Source organism: Zootoca vivipara, chromosome 3 (assembly GCF_965207765.1).
Source record: "Zootoca vivipara chromosome 3, rZooViv2.hap1.1, whole genome shotgun sequence".
NCBI classification, from domain to species: Eukaryota; Metazoa; Chordata; class Lepidosauria; order Squamata; family Lacertidae; genus Zootoca; species Zootoca vivipara.
Genome location: NC_142586.1, coordinates 88,053,804 through 88,076,592, shown reverse-complemented (window position 1 = coordinate 88,076,592; position 22,789 = coordinate 88,053,804). Strand labels below are relative to the sequence as shown.

Sequence of the window (22,789 nt, the reverse complement as noted above, 5' to 3'; positions counted from 1 at the left end):
GACTCCAAGAGGGAGAAAAAGTAGTTTGGGGTGACTGGTTGTGAAGCATACCCAAGCCTCTGTATGCACCCACACCCACCCACACCCTGCACCTACCTTGTTCAGTCAATATGGTCCCATCCTGCAATCGTGTTTCATTAAACAAAGATCATTTGTCCCCAAGCCTTCACTAATGGGGACAGTTTTAATGTTTGGCACAACATCTTGACTACTACTTAACCTGCAATTTCAGTTAGGGATTTAAATAGAAAGATGACAGTATTGTAAAAATTCAGTGCTGCCAATAGTTATTTATTTATTGTATCTTTGCCTCCAAGGGGCTAATAGGTTTACCTATTCTTTAATTAGTTGCCACAACCACCCTGTGTGATAGGCTAGGCTGAGAGGCAGTGACTGACTGACTCAAGGTCACACACTGAGCTTCATGGCCAAGTGGAGATTTGAAATCTCGTCTCCCAGGTTCTAGTCTAATCACTGCACCATGTAATATATGAGGATGAGCATACATTTGCTGCAGTTGGTGTGTGGGTAAAAAACATATAAATGATTACTAGTGCAACTTATGATTGTAGAGTCAAAGAAACAAAAGCATGGCTCGTAAATTAAGTCTTTTTTTTAAAAAAAGTTCATAAGTCTATTTTTGTCCTGCTTTTTATTGTTGGTCACCAGGTTATGGACAGAGCATTGTTTCACATGGACAACTCGTACAACATTCCAAACATCAGAGGCATAGGCAAAGTCTGCAGAACCAACTTGTCCTCCAACACAGCATTCCGTGGGTTTGGGGGTCCCCAGGGAATGATGGTGGCCGAGTGCTGGATGAGCGACATTGCCATGAAGTGTGGGCTGCCAGCAGAAGAGGTATGTGCAGGGCCAGATTTAGGTTTGATGAGGCCCTAAGCTACTGAAGGTAATGGGGCCCTTTATATGTCCAGCTGTCCTTTGTCAACAACAAATTCTTGCTGTTTTTTGTGTTGAATATATGCTATATGGTAATTTATGGACCTAATAGGTATCTAAAGCCATTTGCACGTGTCACCATGTAACCAGTCCATGCAGAATGCAGGCACCCTATATATAGACATGAGCAAACCAGTGATATTTTAGGGAGCAGGCTAGCATAGGAGCCTACACAACACAAAACACTGTTGCTATATGTAGGTTTTATTTCATTTGTTTTTTATCATATATTTTGGAATTGTGCATCCAGGGTTTTCCCTTTAATTTTTGGGGGGGCCTCCAAGAGAGTGGGGCCCTAAGCTATAGCTTGTTTAGCTTATACGTAAATCTGGCACAGGGTATGTGCTCTTAGAAGAAAAGGCTGGACATTTCCAAAAATCCTACATGCTTCAGACAAAGGATGTTAAAGGAATAAGATGTCACCAGTCCGTGAGCTCTTTTTGCAGCTTTACATTGGGTAATGTAATCTCAGCGTTGACACTGATTGTTAGAGTCCTTTATGGGTTGGATATCAAAATGATACTACACATCAAGGGTGTTGTGTGTCATTCCTTTATACTCCAGTGGGAAGTGGTCCTTGGCCTCCTTCAGCACAACCTTTCACCCAGCCGGAAGAGTGAAAGGGAGAAAGAGAATGAATGGGCGAAGCGGAGAGAGGATGGGTGTCTGTGTGCTGTTTTTTATGAATGGATGCAAGTGTATGTTTGTGTGGATGGATGTGTGTGTTTGTGAGATGGATGAAGTGTATGTGTAGGCTGTCCTCTGTCCACTTTTTGGTTTGGCTGTACTGACCACCATTGCTATGTAGCCCCCTTCTCTGAAGGGAATGCGACCCTTCACCCTGAAATGGCTGCCCACTACAGAATTTTGGGGGAGCTGACCTCCATGTTTAGGATTAAGGTGCCCAGAATTCCACATTCTGTTAAAGTCATCCTTCCAAAAGACTCATTGATGACCATGGCCATGTGGGTTTTGCTTTGGAAAGGTTCGAAAACTCAATCTCTATAATGAAGGAGACCTGACTCACTTCAATCAGAAGCTAGAAGGATTCACCTTGCGAAGATGTTGGGACGAGTGCCTTGCAAATTCAGACTATCACTCCAGAAGGAAACTCATTGATGAGTTTAACCGGTAGGTATCTTGCTTTTCAGAATGATATCAGGTATACGAAAATATTCTATAAAGGCCTAATTAGTAAGCCTGGAATTAAAGTCCAAATCAAATTTCTCCCCCATCCATACAAATCATCTCTGCAGAAGGTGTAATCATTTGGGGGAAACGTTAACCCATTGTGTTTTAAAAGAGAAGCTCTAAATCAATGCAAAGTGCAATGTTCATTTGTTGATTTCAGTTCCCTCCCTGGACCCATTCCTATGAAGTCTTGTTCTGATGCAAAATTGTGTAGGAAAAGAGAGCATGCCAGAGAAAGCAGTTTAGGGATGGGTGCATGCTGTGAGGGAATGAGATTCTGACATCGTTCTGTTTCCCCAGGAAGAATCGCTGGAAGAAGAGAGGCATGGCCATTATTCCAACTAAGTTTGGGATCAGCTTCACAGTTCCCTTTCTGAATCAGGTTGGCAAGCACCCTTAACTATTACATCTCTTCAAGATTCTCCAGTAATGGGAATACACCCAAGGCACATTTTAGTTCCAATCTTGTGTTAGATCATGACACTGTCCCAGCCTAGGTTATGTTGTATGTCATCCACCAGTCTGCCTTCATTCTTGTGCATCCTTTGTGACTCTTGTTTTGCTAATGTTGTGGGGGGGGATGCCAGCCCCCACCCTAGTCAGAGAATGCATGGGCTGAAGAGGAATCAGGAAATGAAGTAGTGCTTTCTTAAGTATTGAATCAATTAAAAGTTAATTTTTAGGCTTATTAGATCATTTCTATCTTCTCTCTCTCTCTCTCTCTCTCTCTCTCTCTCTCACACACACACACACACACACACTTCTATCCAAACTAGCATTCAATCTCTTGTTCTAATAGAGCAAGGATTTACCCTTGCACAGTGGAACTCCCCCCCCAAAAAAATCTCTGGGTTTTCTTGCAACCCTCCAGAGCAGAATTACAGGGCATGCACAGAAGGAGGAGAAGCGGGAGCAATACAGTAGCATAAATGTAAATCCTTGCGCTAATGGAACAAATGCCTTGGATACTGCCTGAAGCAAGGAATGTTGATTTGTATATAGACGATGCCTATGAAGTGTGCTTCAGAGAGCTCGTGTGTCAAAACAGTCTTTGACAGCCTCTTTCTCGGATTTATGTTGTAGGCTGGTGCCCTGGTACATGTGTACACTGATGGTTCAGTACTGCTCACACATGGTGGGACTGAGATGGGCCAGGGCCTCCATACCAAGATGATCCAGGTAAACTATGAATGCATTAATTGTCTGGTGCTGTTTTGATTAACATTATCCATTAAGCAGCCTTGTTTAGGGAAGTTTTTAATGTTGGATGTTTTATTCTATTTTTAATCTATTGGGAGCCGCCCAGAGTGGCTGGGGAAACCCAGCCGGATGAGCAGGGTATAAATAAATTATTATTATTATTATTATTATTATTATTATTATTATTATTATCCATTAAATGCATTAAAAATGTACTGCAGCATTCATTTTCAGAATGTTGTCTTACAGCTGTTGAAATTTCCCCCCACATCCATTCTAGTTTAAATGTGGATATGTAGGGTGGAATCCAAAGAATGGCCTCTTTGGGGAGGAATTTAATAATAAATAAACTTTTATACTCAGAGCAGTCATGGCCATTAATGTCTACCCTGAGTAAGAGTTGATTGACTACAACCCATGCTTTCTCACAACGTATGGCGAATGTGTAGCAGGATTACAAACGGTATTTTTTAGAAGCTTAGCAACTTCCCTGTGTCTTTTGATTTTACTTGCAAATATAAATTAAGACGGATCAGAAAAATATCCCACAGTTGCATAACGGGACGGAATATTGGACTGTTCAAAAGTCTTTGGAGCTTTGTGGACTTGGAATAAGAAGAACTGTTTCAAGTACTATGGATTTCATTGGTGGCGATGACAACTGCGGTGAAGTTCACGTTTGGGCATTGTCTCTCTGCAGGTTGCCAGCAGGACTCTTGGAATTCCCACCTCCAAGATCTTCATCAGTGAGACAAGCACCAACACAGTGCCAAATACATCTCCAACAGCTGCTTCTGTTAGTGCTGATATCAATGGGATGGCCGTCTTGGTAAGGGGTAGAACTCAACACACTGCTCTACAAGGGATGCTACCGATTCTGTCTGCGGTGCACTGCCTTTGCACCCCAGAAAGAATCAGTCTCGTTGCCTCTATGAATATATGCCTTGTGGGAGGCTTCTAGCAGACTTTGCTTTAGGAGGAAAACACACTGTCAGCATATGTGCTGCTTAAAAGTGCCCAGTGTGGTGACATTAACAATAAAGGAACCAGCTATGCGTATTCTCTGGTGATGTGGCGAATGTTAGGTTGTTTCCAAATTGAACAATGGTATTAACTTAGGAAATATGTTAATGCTACATAGGAAGCTATCATCTACTGTGTCAAACCACTGGTCCGTCTAGCTCAGTGTTGTTGGCATTGAGAAGCTGGGGGGATGCTGTGGATTGAACCTTGGACCTTTCCCATTTCTAGCCAGAGCCTTCCGTTAAAGGCATAGTCAAAAGAGTACAAGACATTCTGAAGCCTGTGATATGTGGAGACCTGTTGTCACATCTAGATTGATGAAAATGAGAATACCTGGTGGTGGCAATTTGCTGTAATATCAAAAGATGCATTTGATTTGCTTTGAATTATTTTTCTTTCTTTCCTTTAGAATGCTTGCCAGACCATCCTGAAGAGATTGGAGCCAATCAAACTTGCTAAGCCAAAAGGTTCCTGGGAAGACTGGGTATGTTTGCGTCTGCTGCAGTTCGGGAGCATGGTGTGGATTTGCTATCATTAGAAAATTCTCAATTATCTATTAATTCATTGTGGCGTGACAGGGGCTAAAGGAGCCAGTAGGGAACTGGCTGATATTCTTGCAACTCTTCCAGCAATTCTATAAGCCCCAAACAAGTATGAAGCTTTGTGACTTCAACAAGAGAAACTTGGGATTCTATATGCCCAAGGTGTTGATGCAATTAATAAACCTCTGAACTGTGATGGTTTGTGAATCTTAAGCAGCTTCCCCTCCTTGCTCCTTTCCTTTAGCTTCCCTTCCTTCCCTGTCCCACTTTATTTCACCATCTTGTGCTATCACCATCCCACACTGACGTTCTGTGGTGCGGCTTCAAAGGGCTGTTGCTGGTAAATGGGTCTGTTCTACAGTGATGGGTTGTTTTCTTTACAAAAAACAAAAACAAAACAGAAAACAGTCGGCCCATATGAGTTGGTGAGCATAATTTTGTCGTGATCAGTTCTTGTGATCTATTTTATTTGGGGCTTTCGTTTTTCTGTTATGAATTGTATTTAGTGTTTTGTGATGCATGTAAATACCTGCATGAACTTGAGTGGCATTCCTGATGTTGATTTATATGACAATGATAACAGATGATGATGATGATGATGGACTAGGCTTCTAAAAGTTGCCCTTAGATTTTTTTTCTTCGTGATTTGGAATGAAGATATCTCTCAAGAGTGGAATCTTTTGAACAGTTCCATTTGTGCACTGTTTCACAGAGCTGGGCCTGGTGGGTCTAGAGGTGTCAAATGTAAGGTTTGTTGATAATGGCGCTCCCCTTTTTGCACATGGATAGAGTGCACTCATTTGTATTTTGTTAAAAAAAACCACCCATTGCTAGCTTTTCCAGAATGCATTGTAGCTATTCTAGTTCAGCAGAACTAACTAAAAAAAAACCACAACCACAACCCACAAGAAGTCTGTGTGTTTTCATTAGGTGTCAGCAGCCTACTGTGATTGTGTGAGTCTGTCGGCTACAGGATTTTACAGGTGAGTCAGAACAGGATCCAAGTGGGATTCCAAATAATGCTTCTAAATGTTATTGAGCGCTCTTTATCTCTACTGGTCTGGCATTTCAACTAAATTCACGAAGTGTGCATATAATAAGAAGATATGATCTGGTAATCGCTTCCATGAAGGCTGTATTCTATCAACTTTATGTGCCTGCTAACTTTTCCTTGGCACTAAAGTCATCTGCAGTCTCTACTTGACCCATGGCATACCTATGTAAAAGCAGTTCCCATTCATTCAAACCATACCTTAAAGTGTGCTGGAAAATGCTTCATTGTACCTTACCATGTGTTAAGGCTCCAAAGTAGAATAAACCCTTTAATATTCCTACTCTGTAAATATAGAATTCGGAACTATGCATCTCCTACAAGCTTCAGAAGACCTTAGATAAGGTGTGGAAAAAGTGACACCCTCCAGGCATTCAGACTCCAATTCCCATCAGCCCCAGTCAACATGGGCAAGGGTTGGGTTGATGGGAATTGGAGTCAACCACATTTGGACAGGAACCACATTGGCTACCCCTTGCCTTGGATCTCTAACTATCTACCAACTTAAATTTCAGTTTACTTTATTTAAAGTGCTGTTTTGGTGTAGAAACTCAGGCTCCACAAGAGTTTTCAAGCTCACTTGCTGATTCTTTATGTGCAACATCATTTGCAATGCCCTACTTTCTGAAGTAATTTTGGGAATCAGGCAACCAGTTTAAGCTTTTAGAGCTGAGTGAAAATGATCTCAAATTATCCACACTATTTGTGGGTGGCAAAAACGGAGGAGGGCATTTTACTGAAGATTGAACTTCTCTAACAGTTTTAGGTGGAGCTGGAAAAAGAGGGGAAACATTTAAAATTTGCGATAAATTAATTTTTGAAATGTTTTCTATTGCTTAACGTTGAAAGGAAACTTGATTTTTAGTTCATGCTTGTGAATAAAGGAAGCGATGGACTAAGATGGGATGATTGGAAGGAGTAGAGATCATGTCCATTGCTTTCTTCAACGTTATTAAACAGTATTAAAATTGGATCTACCATTGTATCCGGAACAGGAGCGGCTGCCAAAGGGATGTGGCCTGGGGAAAGGCCCAGGGGCCAGACAGAGAAAGCTGGAGGGCTGCATTTGGCTTCCTGAGCATGGCTTATCATCAGTGCCCTGGCTTGTTCCATAATAATGTAGTAGGCCCAATGTTGTAACTCCTTGGAGTTACATGAATGAAGAGGAAGAAGCCTAGTGCTAGAGGTATATGGAGAAGAGGTTGGAGAGCAACTAAAAATCTGTTATGGTTGAAAGATAAAAAGGGAGAGGTGGGGATCTGGCCTGGCATACTTCACAAAGGCATGCAGATCTCCAAACTTCGGCTAATCATGATTACTGGCCTGATCCTCAAAATTCTTGTTGAGTCCGGTAACTTGCATTTTTGCCCACCAGGAAGTGATTCAGTGGGGTAAGAAAAAGACCTTTCTTTCAGTCAAGTGATAAGTAAAATGAATGAAGATTTCATTTTTTTCCTTCTTTCTTGCCCCCCTTAAGAATTCCAGATCTTGGGTATGACTTTGAGAAAAATGAAGGAAAGCCCTTCTGTTACTTCTCTTATGGTGTGGCTTGTTCTGAGGTTGAGATTGATTGTCTGACAGGTGACCATAAGGTAAGTAGGCTAGGCAGATTTGTCAAAAATATTTCTATGTTCTGGTGGACTGGGAAAGTACCTAATAACCTGAGTATAATGAAGTTTATTTCCAGCTCTGATATTGGTTGAGTGAAAGACTTGACTTCTCTGTGTATATCAGGGATGGGCAACCTGTGGCCAACCAGAGGCAGTTGAACTCCAACTCCCATCAGCCCCAGCCAGCATGGCCAGGGATGATGGGAGATGTAGTCTGAACTTCTGGAGGAAACGCAGATTGGGCAATTATATACTTCACGGTGATTATGTTCTGAGAATGGTTCCTACACAAGCCACTAGCTATGAAGACTTATACCCAAGTTTCAAAGGCTCCAGATATTTGACTTCCAAGCAAGAGCCAACACCTTTTTGCTTAAGTACTCTTCACGTCTGTTTCCTCTTGATCTTTGCAATAACCCTGTAACTTAGGCCACCTCTCTTAGCTCAGGCTAGGCTATTAAATAGCGGCTTCTCCCAGACAATATGGCGCATTCATGGCTGAGCTGAGAGTTCATCTCTTCCAAGTCAGAGCTCAGGCTCAGAGCTACTATGTGACAATTCAGGTTCATGTGAGACTTGGAGGAAAGGCACATCTCAGTGGTTGAGCATCTGCTCTGCCTGGAGCAGGTACCGTGCTGAATCCTTAGCTTCTCCAGGTAGAGCTGATGAAAAACTCCTGCCTGAAAAGCTGGAGAACAGATTAAACAGTACTGAACTAGATGGGCCAGTGGCCTGACTCTAAGGTAGCCTCTTGATGTTCATATGCTCCACTTTTAATTCATTGCATAAAGTGAGTCCTGTACTTACTCAGCCTTTGCTTTTGCCAATATTTAGAATGTCCGCACAGACATCGTGATGGATGTTGGCACCAGTTTGAACCCAGCTATAGATATAGGGCAGGTAAGCAATACAACACGATCCTGTTCTGTAGAGTTGAAGCGGATCTGCATGCCAGCTAGATTATTAAATTTGTCAATGAGCAGCAACAGGCCTGATAAACAGCAGCATGAACTGTTCTGGCATGAGAGATGGTTAATTGCTAATTTATTATAAGCTTGTGTTTGCCTATCAAGATTTTGGCAAGTGATTCATTTCTGCACAATGGCTGGAAAACAGGGGGGGGGGGAATCTAGTGTTCACTGCACTGTTCCCAAGCTTTTGTTTTGCATTCTCCATTTAATTCTATTTATTTCAATGGCCCCGTTGCAGCAAGTAGTCAAAGGAATCTTGTTTTGGAGAGACTAAACCTCATATTTTTGAGTTCATTTTTCATTTTAACCTGCAGATGACCTGAACCCTTGAATTACCAACCTAATCTTGAGGCTTCCTAAATACTGAAATTGGGCAGACACAGATAAATTTGTTTATGAATCACCACTTACGATGACCATATGCCACAAGGTCGTTCTGCTATTATCCCATAAATATTTGGACTACCAATATTTATTACTAATACCAGCAGTGGCAGCACTCCTGCCAATCCTGCATAATGTTCATTTAGCATCATTTAGCCAATGAGAAAAATTAACTGAAAAGTTCCACATGGCTATGGGATGGAAACTGCCTTGGTCCCTTTGGATGACTCATCCTTCTCGATTCAGTGCTGATTGGGGAAGTCCAGGAGATACCAGTGGCCTTGGATGCTATTCAGATAAGCTTTACTCAGAGTAGACTTGTTGAAATTAATGAGCATGACTAAGTTAGGTCCATTTATTTCAGTGGGTCTGCTCTAAGTAAAATTTAGTTGAATACCACCCCAGGAGTGTGCTCTACCAGCTTTTGTTGGAGAGGGATGGTCTTGCTGCAGTGGTTGGGACATGTCCAAACAAGACAAGACGACTGTAATGTGCTCTGTTTGAGGCTGACTTTTTATTTTGTGTGCGATTTGATTTTTGTGTGTTTACATTTACAGATCGAAGGAGCCTTTGTCCAAGGAGTTGGGCTTTTTACCCTGGAGGAGCTGCGTTATTCCCCAGAAGGCAACCTGTTCACCCGCGGGCCTGGAATGTACAAAATCCCTGCATTTGGTGACATCCCAACAGAGTTTCACGTGTCTCTTCTCCGGGACTGTCCAAACAGCAAAGCCATCTATTCATCCAAGGTACAGTATCATCTGGAGCTGCAGCTTTTCCCACAGACATTGCACATTTTGACACAAAATAAACAGCAGTGATGGAACGAGGAATGATATTTTGTCTTATATTTCTTAGAGCAGGGGCTCCCAAACTCTGATCCATGAGATTCATTCAACTGGTCCATGGCATATCTGGGTTGGGCAAAACTATGTTCTGGGATACAACCCATGTACTAAAGAGACCAATGGACTATAATAATGTGGCTTGATCTTTACACAATACTGCCTTCTTCTGGACCTACATGCAGGGGCGTACGAAGGGGGGTGCGGAGGGGTGGGCCATCCCGGGTACCACTCAGGGCTGTCTGTGTGACAAGATGGCCCGCTGCCTCCCCCCAGCTGTAGAGCAGCCGAGGGCATGCGTACAGTCAGTATGGGCACCGCTTGCGCAGTGTCTATATGGGCTGCCGCTTGTATGTGCCATCCATACGGGCTGCCTCTCGCATGGTGACCGTATAGGCGGCCGTGCGTGCGCAGCCTGTATGGATCGCCCCGTCGCTCGGCGTCCTGCCCTGGGTGTCGGAGAGGGTTCCTCCGCCACTGCCTACATGCAGAAGGTCCCAGGTTTAATTCCTGGCATCTCTAGGTAAGGCTGGGAGAGTACCCTTCCTGAAACCTTAGAGAGCCACTGACAGTCCGTGTAGGCCATGGACCAGTGGTGTGAGATGGTCTAAGGCAGCTTACTATGTTCCCCGGTACTGGCCGTGGGGATTGCACACTGTGAGCTGTGAATTAGTAGTGATTGATGCTCTTCAATCTCTCTAGGCTGTCGGTGAACCTCCCTTGTTCCTGTCAGCCTCTGTGTTTTATGCCATCAAAGATGCCATCGCCTCTGCCAGGGAAGAATCGGGACTGAAGGAGCCATTCCGACTAGACAGCCCAGCCACCCCAGAGAGAATACGCAATGGTTGTGTGGATAACTTCACCAAACTGGTAGGTTAACTGGCCTCCTTTCCCACGATTTAATCTTCTATAATGCAATTCAGTAATCATTCCTTGGTTGTCCACAGCTTTCATTTCAGTGGGTTTCCCCTAACACTAATGAATGAATGCTTCACATTTGTATGGCACCTTCAAGTGTGCCATACAAATGCGTTGCTTATTGCATTCCTTACAATAATCCTGTGAGGTAAGTCGATATTGTTATTAGGAACAGGGGACAAATTTGATTCAGTTGGCATTTAAAGGCAAACTTACTCCACACTTTTCGAAGCAATGGGTGAACAGAAATGTAGCCATCCGTTGAATGCCTCCCAACTCGAACTTTGCCAAATTTTGCAGAGAAGTTCTGCAGCCAAACAATGTGTACAAAAATTCACGTGGGGCTGAACCAGATATGGGGCAGATATGCCTACATCCTTATCATGTAGTCAGTGCTTCTAACAAAATAAAAAAAAATCCTTCCAGTAGCACCTTAGAGACCAACTAAGTTTGTCATTGGTATGAGCTTTTGTGTGCATGCACACTTCTTCAGATACACTGAAACAGAAGTCACCAGACCTTTATATATAGTGAGAGGGGTATTACTCAGAAGGGTGGTGGGAATGGGTGATTGGCTGATAGGTGTGGTAAACCTGCTGACAACTGTTAACGACTGCAATTGGTCTTACAGGAAAAAGCAAGGGGTGAGATGGCTAAAAATAGCTTTATCATGTATAATGAGATAAGAATCCAATGTCTCTATTTAGACCAGGTCTCTCCATGGTTTTAAGTTTGGTAATAAGTTGCAATTCAGAAAATTCAGTGCTTCTAGAAAAAGAGTGCTTCTAGCAATTCAGTGCTAGAAAAAGAGGTGACGGAACTCACAATGAACGCCTCCCCTTTTCTCTTAGAATGGCAATGGCGCCCACCTGAGAGGTGCTGGAACTGAGTTCCTGTGAGTTCTGGCTGAAAAAAAGCTGTGCATGTAGTAAATGCCAGTCAGCCAAATTCAGTGCTCAGCTTGGTGATCTTGTTCTGTTTGGCTACCCCTGATTTACACAATGTGGTTGTCCTCCAGCTGTTGTTGGATACCCAACTCTCATCAGTCCCAGTGTGCTGAATGGACAGGGATTATGGGAGCTGTAGTCCATCAGCCCCTGGTGTAGAAGATAAGGAAATCTGAAGATGGCTACATTCTGTAGTTGCCCAGCAAAGGCCATGCCAATTTTGGGACATGGTCTAGACATTTCAGATGAAGGCAACTGTTTATCATCCTCCTCTTTCAATTATTTCACTCTTATTTATTTTTTTTGTCCAGTGTCCATCTGCTGAGCCGGGCACCTTTAAGCCCTGGTCTGTGAGAGTATGAATGAAGTAACCTCTAGGAACCATCTCCACTCATCAAACTGGTTTCACCTCAGGGGACCAAAAGGAAGCAATGACTCACTGCTGAAAACAGATCTGCAACTGCCCCGCAGATTCATGAAGCTTTATAATTTAATAGCTGAATTGTCCATTGCCTAAGGAAAGGGTTCCTGTTAGTGGAATACAGTTGGCATGAAATGTAACAAAGAGGGAAATCTCTGTGAAATCTGAAATCCTTACATAGTTCATTTAAGCTCATGGCAAAGATCAGCGAAACCCGTTTGCTAATATGTTCACTTTTAAAGTGTAATCACAACTTTCAATGAAATGCTAATTTGAATAGATTCTGACGCAGCCAGTCCGCCCTTTTCACTTTTCCATCCTTCATCTTTTGGATGTATGATTGCAAGCAACAATGAGGGCAGGACCCCATTGCATCCTCTCTCTGAATCATAAGGATGTGGGGAGTTCATTAACATGTAGCTAATGAGATCCCAGCCTCCACTCCCACCTTCTACTTTGCTTTTGTATGCTGAGGATATGAGATAACATTGGAAGCAAGTGCACAAGGGTTGGCTAATGTCATGATCCTCAATATAGTTACTGAGTAGTTAGATATGTTGATTTCAGTATCACTTACTCCAAGTGTGCTTGGAGCTGATGTTTAAGAGAGTTAGGGGGAAATAGCTATTACCTAGGTGCTTATGAATTATGGAGAGCCAGTTTGCATCCCAGAGTTAAGAGGGCCCGGTCCAAAAGCGGCCAGGATTCCTGTATCTTTTATTGGCTGTGCAGAAGAGATGACAAGCTATGCCCGCTGAAATTCTCTCTTCTACACAACTATTAGAAGAGCAGCAGTCTTGCCCTGTTTGTGCATCCAGCCACCTCACTTATGGTGCATTCCCCTCATTTGGTTTCGCTGAAAGTAAAAGGTAAAGGTAGACCAGGGTATATCTGCTAGGTTGCAAATATATGAATGTGTTGAGGCTCCCAAGGGACTGCTTTCACACATTACTTGGCCGTACAGAAGGGTTATGAAAAACACTCCATTAGAAAGATATTTAGTTAGGCTTTCCTTTATATTCTCTCCGAGATATGATGCTTTGTGCAGCAGGCACTAAATCCCATTTGCTAGCCATTTGCAAAATCTCCTAGAGTTACTATTATATCATTCTGCAAACTTGTTGTCAACGTTTCAGGTGAAACCCTCTGAGTGAACTGAAGCAAATTGTAAGGTTATATCTGAAATTTCATGCAGATTGCTGTGGTCAGTTGACAAAAGAATGGTCCTCGAACGATGGCACAATGCAGAGGGTCTTGGCCAGTTGGCCAGGTTTGCTCCGAGATTAACCAGTGATTCCCAAAGGTGTATCCGTTCATAACAGAGCTGTTTGAATGAAAAGTCTGCACTCCCATTTTCCCAGGCCTCACAATGTTGTATTTCCTACGCTAAACACCTCCTTTTCATATCAAAACAACCTTATGGAAACTAGCTCTCAGAGAGAATTAAACATGAACTTATCCCCGAAATGTTCAGGAATCAGTGCACTCCATCGTTCAAGGAAATGGATTTGCATAATGCCTTTGGGATAGAATTGTCTTGTTGACATCGGACGTGCTATATGAAAGCAGAGTGCTTTCTGGAACTTCTGAGACAGTAGCATACTCAACATTCACAGATGCTTCATTTTCTTGATTGTCACTAGTAAATGGCGTTCTCACAATGCAACAAAATAGCCTGCCAGAAGCAAATATATGCATGAGCCAATGACAATTGAAACTCTTGCTGCTTTTCTAAGGGTTTGCTTAGTATGCTAATATGGCCATATTGACTAGGGGCATTAAATGCTCTTTTGGAACTGTTTAATAATTATGAGCTGACACTATTGCCATTTACCACTCCTAGCTGTTGATAGAGAACAATTTCTGTTCTGTTGGAACAAACAGATCAATCATGTCTCCCGTGCTTGTGTTAACTCTCCTGACTTTTGTGGCTTGTGTAATACTTGTGGAGTAGACATATTCAGAGTCCCTCCCTAGTGCAATAATTCTGTACTGCAGCTTAAAGTGTGACTTTCTCTCATGCAAGGAGATCCATCCTTGACATTTGCTCTCATAAACCAGCCCATGGCTTTTCTATAGGTTTCTGACCCATAAAAGGTCCTTTTTAACAGTACATTTTGTAGGACAAAGGCTGAGGTTTCTCTCCCTAGTCCACATAATATCTTGCCAAGCATAGAAGCAAACTGAAAGCCTGTAGTACGATATTCTGGAAAATATGAAGCAATCAACGCTGACCTACAATTGTTAGTCCATGACAAGTTACCAGGAAGCACGTAGTTTTTCTGAAACTGAGGACTTTATAGAATCTTTAAAATGAACTCTCTCATGAATTAGTGTCTTCGTGATCTGAATGTACAAGAAACACTGCTTGAAATTAACTATTTGGGAGGGGCAATAAATGTGATTTGAAAAGCACTTTGCAAGTTTGCTAAATCACTCACTAGGAAAATACTGTCATTATTATGGGGGCTCTACACTGTGAATGGTTGTGCCACAAAATGTTGATATGGAGGGGAGAAGATTTTCTTGCCCTTTGCATTGGCATTCCCTATCCCAAATGCAGTGGTTTATAACACCACCCAATATATAACATGAGAAGAATGTCAACATGGGAGAAAACAAAAGGGCGCACATATCAAAATGAGGTAGACAGGAGGCCAAATTTGCTCCCTACTCCTGATTACCTCAGAATCAACCCTTGTTCCTTCCTGCATTGCTCCATCGTGGGTCCCTGCTCTTCAATGACTACTACTAATTGGATGGTTCCACTGTTAAAGGCCTTTACTAGGAACTTCAGGGGAACACAGTGCTGTTGTGCTTGTGTCCTGCTTTGGGGCTTCCCACAGGTACCTGGCTGGCCACTGTGAGAACAGGATGCAGGACCAAATGAGCCATTGGCCTGATCCAGCAGGCCTGTCTTTGTGCCCCCCCCCCACATGCTGTTAGACAAGCTCCCATCAGCCCCATCAAGCATGACAAAGGGTTGGGGATAATGGGAGTTTTTATCCAGCGACCTTTTAAGGGCTGTAGATTCCTTTCTCATGTTTTAGGGCAGGCACCACCGAACTTTGGCCCTCCAGATGTTTTGAACTACAATTCCCATCATCCCTGGCCGCTGGTCCTGTTAGCTAGGGATCATGGGAGTTGTAGGCCAAAACATCTGGAGGGCCGCAGTTTGGGGATGCCTGTTCTAGGGCATGTAACAGCAGTTCAATTACTATGAAAGCCATTACCTAGAGCGGGCTAGACTCTTCCCCACTAGAGGTCTTGTAGCAGAGGCTGCACAGGCAATTGTTGGGGGTGTTTCAGCTCTGGCTTTCCTGCGTCCAGCAGAGAGTTGGCCTGTATGATTTACTGGACATCTCAACTTGATGGTTCTATGCCAGAATATTGGAGCAAAATATTGTGTGCCACGTGTGGGAAAGAACATGTACACAAAAACAGTTCCAAAACCTAGTGTTAATAGCGTTGCCAGACTCAATAGTGGACAGGACTTCTGTGCCGTTAATTGCCCTGCTCTCCTTTGAGTCTGGAAACCTTAAAGAGAAACCAGCAGACCCCTTGTTTAATTTCCAAGCAGGGCAATTAAAGGCACAGAAGTCCTGTCCACTATTGAGTCTGGCAACCCTAAGTGTTAATAGTGCTTTGAACTCCCATAGCGTTTCTCTGTTGGGAGTTGCCCAGAGTGGCCAGGGAAACCCAGCCGGATGGGTGGGGTATAAATAACAATAACAACAACTATTATTATTGTTCTCATTATTCTCAAAGTATTCCATGAACTTACTGCCCTTTAAGCGCTGATTTAAAAAGGAATACAGTGTTACCAAAACCAAAGCGTTCCAAAAGCAAGGTGTGCTTTCCCATAGAAAGTAATGCAAAATGGATTAATCCGTTCCAGACTTTTAAAAACAACCCCTAAAACACCAATTTAACATGAATTTTACTATCTAACAAGACCATTGATCCATAAAATGAAAGCAATAACCAATGTAGTGTACTATAAAATAAATAAGATAGTATTGTAGATGATAAAAAATAACAAAACACAAAACTTACCTGCACTGATGATAGTCATTGTTTTATCCATTTCCGCAGCCACACAATCACTAGCTAAACTGGGTTCCACACAATCACAAAAACAAATCAACTAAAAAAGCCTCAAAAACAAAAGCCAAACTTAATCCGTTCCGGAAGTCTGCTTGACTTCCGAAATGTTCGAAAACCAAGGCGCAGCTTCTGATTGTTGCAGGCACCCTGGAAACCATAGCCGACAACCGCATCGAACGTTCGCCTTCCAAAAATCGTTCAAAAACCAGAACACTTCCGGGTTTTCGGCATTTGAGAACCAAGGCGTTTTAGAACCAAGGTACCACTGTATAGAAGGAGGGGTTCTCAAAAGATTGAATGGATACCAGATACAGTAAGGATGGATGGATTAGGTTTTATTATAACCACAAACCAAGAATATCTATCTATCTATCTATCTATCTATCTATCTATCTATCTATCTATCTATCTATCTAGTGGGAAAATAACACAATCAGAACACAGCCTGTGAAGAAAACATAAGATTCACAGGAGAGCCAGCCGAAAATTTACTTTATCACCTGCTTCCTAAGAAGTATACACACACCATTCATTTTGTTCATCGCTGCGAAACTTGTATTAGGTCAGCAACTGGAGACCTGTAAGTAAAATCCAGCCCTGAGAGGCACTGCCTGTTCCATGTTGCCAACCTAGAGGCAAGAGATACGGGGAAAGTGCCATTTATGGCAATAAAACATATATGGAGTTCACTATATCAGGCTGTAGCACACACTCTCTCACTCATGCTTTCAAAGTAGCTCTCCAGGAAAAATGGATGCTGACCAGGAATCTCTGCTGACCAACGAGTAACGTAGATCCCCATTCCGTATACAAAAGAGGCTGTCACTAGACCAGCTACTTTCTGCTGCATTTGTCCTTGACCAGGGTAAAGGCCTTTCTCTGTTCTTCCAGCCAAAAGCAACACTAACCGCTTCCTGGAACGCAAGTGAGGTTCCAGAGCAAGCTGCGGGGAAAGCGAAATGCATGATAGTCGAACCGGAAAAAGTGACACAGTCCTTTCCTCTCCCCGAGGGACAGTTGGCTGAGCATCTGCTCTTCTAGCCAGTGATAGGTCCACCGGATTTTGGAGTCTATGAACTCGGGGATCCGGATATTCTCCGGAAGCCCAGCCCGGAGCATTAAATGGCGCACCTCGTTGTCGAGGAACCCAAACATTATTACGTAGTCATACCGCACGAGGCACGGTCTGCACAGGCTGACCGATGGTGTCCACTCCATGCTGTGATTCCTGGACCCGCTGTATAAGATGTACTGAACGAACTCCTTGAAGTTTAGGCCGTCTGCCATCCCATGCATGTAAGCGGAGATAAGTCTCTGGAAAGGCTCCCTGACAAACATCACTTTGGTGTAGGACTGCATCATAGCCTCCATGGAGGTCCGGTTATACTCACTCAGTGCCTTTTGGCTGCCAAACTGCTGCTGGTGAGGAATTGGAACCTGCAGGCTAACATTTTTCTCCAGAAGCGTCTCCAACAGCCGCTCCCAGCCTTCCACCCCAGTGGCTGGGGTTTTGCAATACAGGAAGTGCAGTTGGTGGTCCACCATAACTGAAGACAGGGCCTGGGAAGCTTCCTGTTGGGTAGGTGGGAGTCGGGTGATTTTACCTCTTTTGCTGCAGAAGGACCTCAGCGCCTTTTTCCTGAGCTGCTGAATATGCAGGAGACTGTCAAACGTCTGCGGGACATCTTCTTCCGCATCCTCCATGGCCAATCTGCCTGCAAAATAGGATCGGAGGAGGGAGCAGAGTTCGTCTGTGCAAGGAAAGGCTGCTAAGGACTGTGGACCCGGGATTAAATTATTCTCACTGGCTTGCATGGCAGCAGAATTACTAAACAGTTGTTTTACTGCCTATTACTAATCAAAATGGAGTCCCCTTGGATGTGATTTGTTTTTTTAGATGCCATGCATGTAAAATGCTTTCAAATTATTATTTAATTATCTTATTGCATTTATATCCCATCTTTCTCTCCAAGGAGCTTGAGGTGGTGTACCTGGTTCTCCCATCCCCATTTTATCCTCACAACAACCCTGTGAGGTAGGTTAGGTGGAGAGGCAGTGAATGGCCCAAGGTCATCCAGTGAGCCTCATGATAGAATGAGGATTCAAACACTGGTCTCCCAGTTCCTAGTCTGGTACAATAACCACTATACCACATTGGCTCTCCAGTCAATGTGAATGTTAAATAGAAGAGCAAAAGCAAATCTAATTTACTTGAGTAAACAGGACCAAGGAATGGACATTTGTGAATATCTCACCCTACCTGCCTGCAGACTGTCTAGCAAGAGTGGTACATGCTCTAGTTATCTCCCGCTTGGACTACTGCAATGCGCCCTACATGGGGCTACCTTTGAAGGTGACTCGGAAACTACAACTAATCCAGAATGCGGCAGCTAGACTGGTGACTGGGAGCAGCCGCCAAGACGACATAACACCGGTCTTGAAAGATCTACATTGGCTCCCAGTACGTTTCCGAGCACAATTCAAAGTGTTGGTGCTGACCTTTAAAGCCCTAAATGGCCTCGGTCCAGTATACCTGAAGGAGCGTCTCCACCTCCACCATTCTGCCCGGACACTGAGGTCCAGCACCGAGGGCCTTCTGGCGGTTCCCTCGTTGCGAGAAGCCAAGTTGCAGGGAACTAGGCAGAGGGCCTTCTCGGTAGTGGCGCCTGCCCTGTGGAACGCCCTCCCTACAGATGTCAAACAACTACCAGACTTTTAGAAGACATCTGAAGGCAGCCCTGTTCAGGGAGGCTTTTAATGTTTAATAGATTACTGTGTTTTATTTTTCTGTTGGAAGCCGCCCAGAGTGGCTGGGGAAACCCAGCCAGATGGGCGGGGTATAAATAATAATAATAATAATAATAATAATAATAATAATAATAATAAGCAAACTACCACAACTACTGCAGCAAAAGGCTACAGAAGTGTGGAGAGCTTCCTCTGTCAGAATCCTTCATTCTAAATAATCATTAAAAGTACAGCCTCTGTCCTCTAGTACGCTTGATGACTGAATTCAGAGGCCCTTGGCAAAACAAGAATGCATTGCGTTAGGCTATAATTGTTTCTCGGATTGTCTTCTTACGGTGGCGGTGAATCCTACCTCGGTTCTGTGGTGTGTTTCTCCAGAGAAGGCGGCTCCACCACAACAGGGAAATGAAACCCAGAAAAGCTAAGATGAGGAGTCGAGCGAGGAAGCGCATGATCTTGTCTGCGCTATCAAAGTGAATGGCTGCTAATGGAAGCAGAGAAAACGACCTGAAGCAATATCAGCAGGAGTCCCCTTGAGTGTTTACTCTGGGATGAAGCAACTGCGAGGGTTAGGTTAAAGTACTGTTTGCACATTCATGGGCATTGCCTGCTTATCTGACTCTCGGGGAAACTGGGACTGATCGAAGAGCCCCAAATCATAGCTGTGCTTCCAACATACATAAGGATAATAACATGGGAAACTACAAACAGCTTCAGGTGTCTGTGGGGAATGGCCAAGGCTGGCATCTTAATCTAAATGGAGCCATTTATCCTCTTAATAAAGGTAAAGGACCCCTGACAGTTAAGTCCAGTCGCGAACGACTCTGGGGTTGCAGCGCTCATCTCGCTTTACTGGTCGAGGGAGCCGACGTTTGTCCACAGACAGTTTTTCCGGGTCATGTGGCCAGCATGACTAAGCCGTTTCTGGCAAAACCAGAGCAGCACATGGGAACACCGTTTACCTTCCCGCTGTAGTGGTACCTATTTATCTACTTGCACTTTGACGTGCTTTCGAACTGCTAGGTTGGCAGGAGCTGGGACTGAGCAACGGGAGCTCACCCCGTCTCGGGGATTCGAACTGCCGACCTTCCAAACGGCAAGCCCTAGGCTCGGTGGTTTAGACCACAGCGCCACAACGCGTCCTCTTAATACATGGTTGTAAATAAAGCCTATGAAGGTCCTACCTAGACATTTGGGATGCTTTGAGGGGAAAAGAGAAGTGAATGGCTCTCCGACTGCTTTCTTCTGCAGAATATGTGTTATTGTTTCTAATAAAGCATTTTTAGCCACCCTTCAGGATTTATACCTTTGCAAGGCGGCTTACAATACAATAGAAACTATTTTGAATGCAACAGATTGATAACCCCAGCTTAAAAAAAAGGAAGGTACTTCAATTACTTTCATTTCCCTGTTGCACCCTTATATTTCCACCAAAGGGTGCTCAAACCATGATACTTTTTAAAAGCTGAGGATGCCCAAGCATCAAAAACTGTGGATTGTCTAAAAGAGGTATTGCCCATTTCCTCTCCTACAGGCATGTCTATGTGTGTTTTTAAACATAGCTTCAGTATGTGAAGATTTTGATGGAAACAATTCATTCAAGAACAAGGAAAGGAAAGGCAGGCTTGCCTGCTGAAATTACCTTCAGAAGACTCAGAACCTCACACTGAGCTTCATACTTTCTGGCTAAAAATGGAAGATCCACCAAAGAGGCTTACATGGAAAGGTGGAATTCACTGATTTTACAGGCAAAATCAGGGGATGTTCTAGCTAGCTTGCAGACTTTTGCAGTTTAGTAGCATGGGGAATGGGGCACAAAAGATTGCCCCAAATTTATCCAGTTCACACTTTAGAGCTACCACTTAGGCACTGCTGAAAAAGAGGACATAGATCTGCATAAAAACTGCAACTGCTAATTTATAGGGCACATATACAAATTTATTTCTCAATTTAAATACAGAATACATCTCACCATAGTGTAGAATAAGACTGTGACCAGCATGATTGCATAAATGTAAGTCGTGATGAATGCATTGCAATAAGCTTGTTTTTACACACTGAATAATTATTGTTAATTTTATTATAGTTATATAGCCAACTATCAACACATCTCCCTTGGGTGGCTTACAGGACAAAGCCTAAAATACAATATTGACATACAATGCAATCAATTAAAACAAACAAAAAAATGCAGCAAATAACTTTAATTTTTGTCAGAGAGAAATGCAATCATTCAACAAACAGCTGGATAAAATAAAAACACAGGCCGCCAAATCAAAGCCCAGGTTTTAGTTGCTTTAAAAAGCTAGTAGTTTAAAGATTAGGAGGGGTGGCTAATACCACAGAGGAAAGAATCACACTTCAAAATAACCTTAATAGATTAGACAACTGGGCCCAAGCAAACAAGATGAATTTTAACAAGGAGAAATGTAAAGTACTACACTTGGGCAAAAAAAAAAATATTGAAAGGCAGAAATACAGGTTGGGAGACACCTGGCTTGAGAGCAGTACATGTGAAAAGGATCTAGGAGTCCTGGTAGACCACAAACTTGACATGAGTCAACAGTGTGATGCAGCAACTAAAGAAAGCCAATGCAATTCTGGGCTGCATCAATAGGAGTATAGCATCTAGATCAAGAGAAGTAATAGTACCACTGTATTCTGCTCTGGTCAGCCCTCACCCGGAGTACTGTGTCCAGTTCTGGGCACCACAGTTCAAGAAGGATACTGACAAGCTGGAACGTGTCCAGAGGAGGGCAACCAAAATGGTCAAAGGCCTGGAAACAATGCCTTATGAGGAACGGCTTAGGGAGCTGGGTATGTTTAGCCTGGAGAAGAGAAGAGAAGGTTAAGGGGTGAGCCATGTTCAAATATATTAAAGGATGCCATATAGAGGAGGGTGAAAGGTTGTTTTCTGCTGCTCCAGAGAAGCGGACACGGAGCAATGGATTCAAACTACAAGAAAGAAGATTCCACCTAAACATTAGGAAGAACTTCCTGACAGTAAGAGCTGTTCGACAGTGGAATTTGCTGCCAAGGAGTGTGGTGGAGTCTCCTTCTTTGGAGGTCTTTAAGCAGAGGCTTGACAGCCATATGTCAAGAATGCTTTGATGGTGTTTCCTGCTTGGCAGGGGGTTGGACTGGATGGCCCTTGTGGTCTCTTCCAACTCTATGATTCTATGACTCGGGTGAATAAGCTTCACCTGACAATGGAAAGAACGTAGAGAAGGCAACAGCAAGAAGGTCCTCTGCTTAGTCTCACCCACCTCATCTTTAATCGATTATTTTATTCTTCTGTTGGAAGCCACCCTGAGTGGCTGGAGAAACTCAGCCAGATGGGCGTGGTATAAATAAATTATTATTATTATTGTTATTGTTATTATTATTACCTCTGGGAAGCCCACAAGCAACAGAAAGATCACTGTCCTCTGACTGATGTGCAAATGGGTGCTCTGGGGACAGAAGTCTTACATGGGCTGAACAGACAATGAAAGAGTAGAGATTTGTCATTTCTGTTGTAACATCAATCTCTGTGATGGAATGTAAACACACCAAACCAGGCATCCCCAAACTGCGGCCCTCCAGATGTTTTGGCCTACAACTCCCATGATCCCTACCTAACAGGACCAGTGGTCGGGGAAGATGGGAATTGTAGTCCAAAACATCTGGAGGGCCAAAGTTTGGGGGTGCCTGCACTGAACGATATTAGTCCAAGACCATGCTTGGCCACAATTCAAAGAGATGTGAAATGCACTGTCCCGCTTTAGGGAAAGGAAATGCCAGGAAGAGTTGCTCCCCTTGTCAAAAACCTTGATCCCCTGCCTCTGATCTTGCCATCATTTCCTTGCAAGGGACTCACTCGAACTCCAAACCT

The 22,789-nt window shown here is 43.4% G+C and overlaps 2 protein-coding genes across 8 annotated transcripts in view; one reads left to right on the top strand and one right to left on the bottom strand.

The window, feature by feature from the left end:
- Positions 1 to 22,789, top strand: part of XDH (xanthine dehydrogenase) — a 72,424-nt gene that overhangs the window by 44,680 nt on the left and 4,955 nt on the right. For 3 of the 7 annotated variants that reach the window (XR_015949120.1, XR_015949119.1, XM_088666620.1), the window contains exons 26-36: positions 670 to 861; positions 1,946 to 2,091; positions 2,452 to 2,533; positions 3,235 to 3,330; positions 4,052 to 4,180; positions 4,784 to 4,858; positions 5,847 to 5,899; positions 7,445 to 7,559; positions 8,412 to 8,477; positions 9,490 to 9,678; positions 10,477 to 10,644. Coding sequence is in view for 5 of the 7 variants with exons in the window: in XM_088666620.1 (XP_088522746.1) it covers positions 670 to 861; positions 1,946 to 2,091; positions 2,452 to 2,533; positions 3,235 to 3,330; positions 4,052 to 4,180; positions 4,784 to 4,858; positions 5,847 to 5,899; positions 7,445 to 7,559; positions 8,412 to 8,477; positions 9,490 to 9,678; positions 10,477 to 10,644 (1,311 nt within the window). In the remaining 2 variants the exon portion in view is untranslated. Of the gene's footprint in view, positions 1 to 669; positions 862 to 1,945; positions 2,092 to 2,451; positions 2,534 to 3,234; positions 3,331 to 4,051; positions 4,181 to 4,783; positions 4,859 to 5,846; positions 5,900 to 7,444; positions 7,560 to 8,411; positions 8,478 to 9,489; positions 9,679 to 10,476; positions 10,645 to 11,950; positions 14,476 to 17,785; positions 18,098 to 22,789 lie in introns of those variants that run through there. The other 4 variants (XM_088666623.1, XM_088666622.1, XM_035111472.3 and 1 more) reach the window with 2 other exon arrangements.
- On the bottom strand, positions 15,984 to 19,502 carry LOC118083241 (carbohydrate sulfotransferase 8-like). The gene is made up of 2 exons (XM_035111476.3): positions 19,268 to 19,502; positions 15,984 to 17,882 (listed from the first exon to the last, which is right to left on the bottom strand). Exons 1-2 carry the CDS (start codon positions 19,365 to 19,367, stop codon positions 17,071 to 17,073), a joined length of 912 nt encoding a protein of 303 aa, XP_034967367.1. The 5' UTR covers positions 19,368 to 19,502; the 3' UTR covers positions 15,984 to 17,070.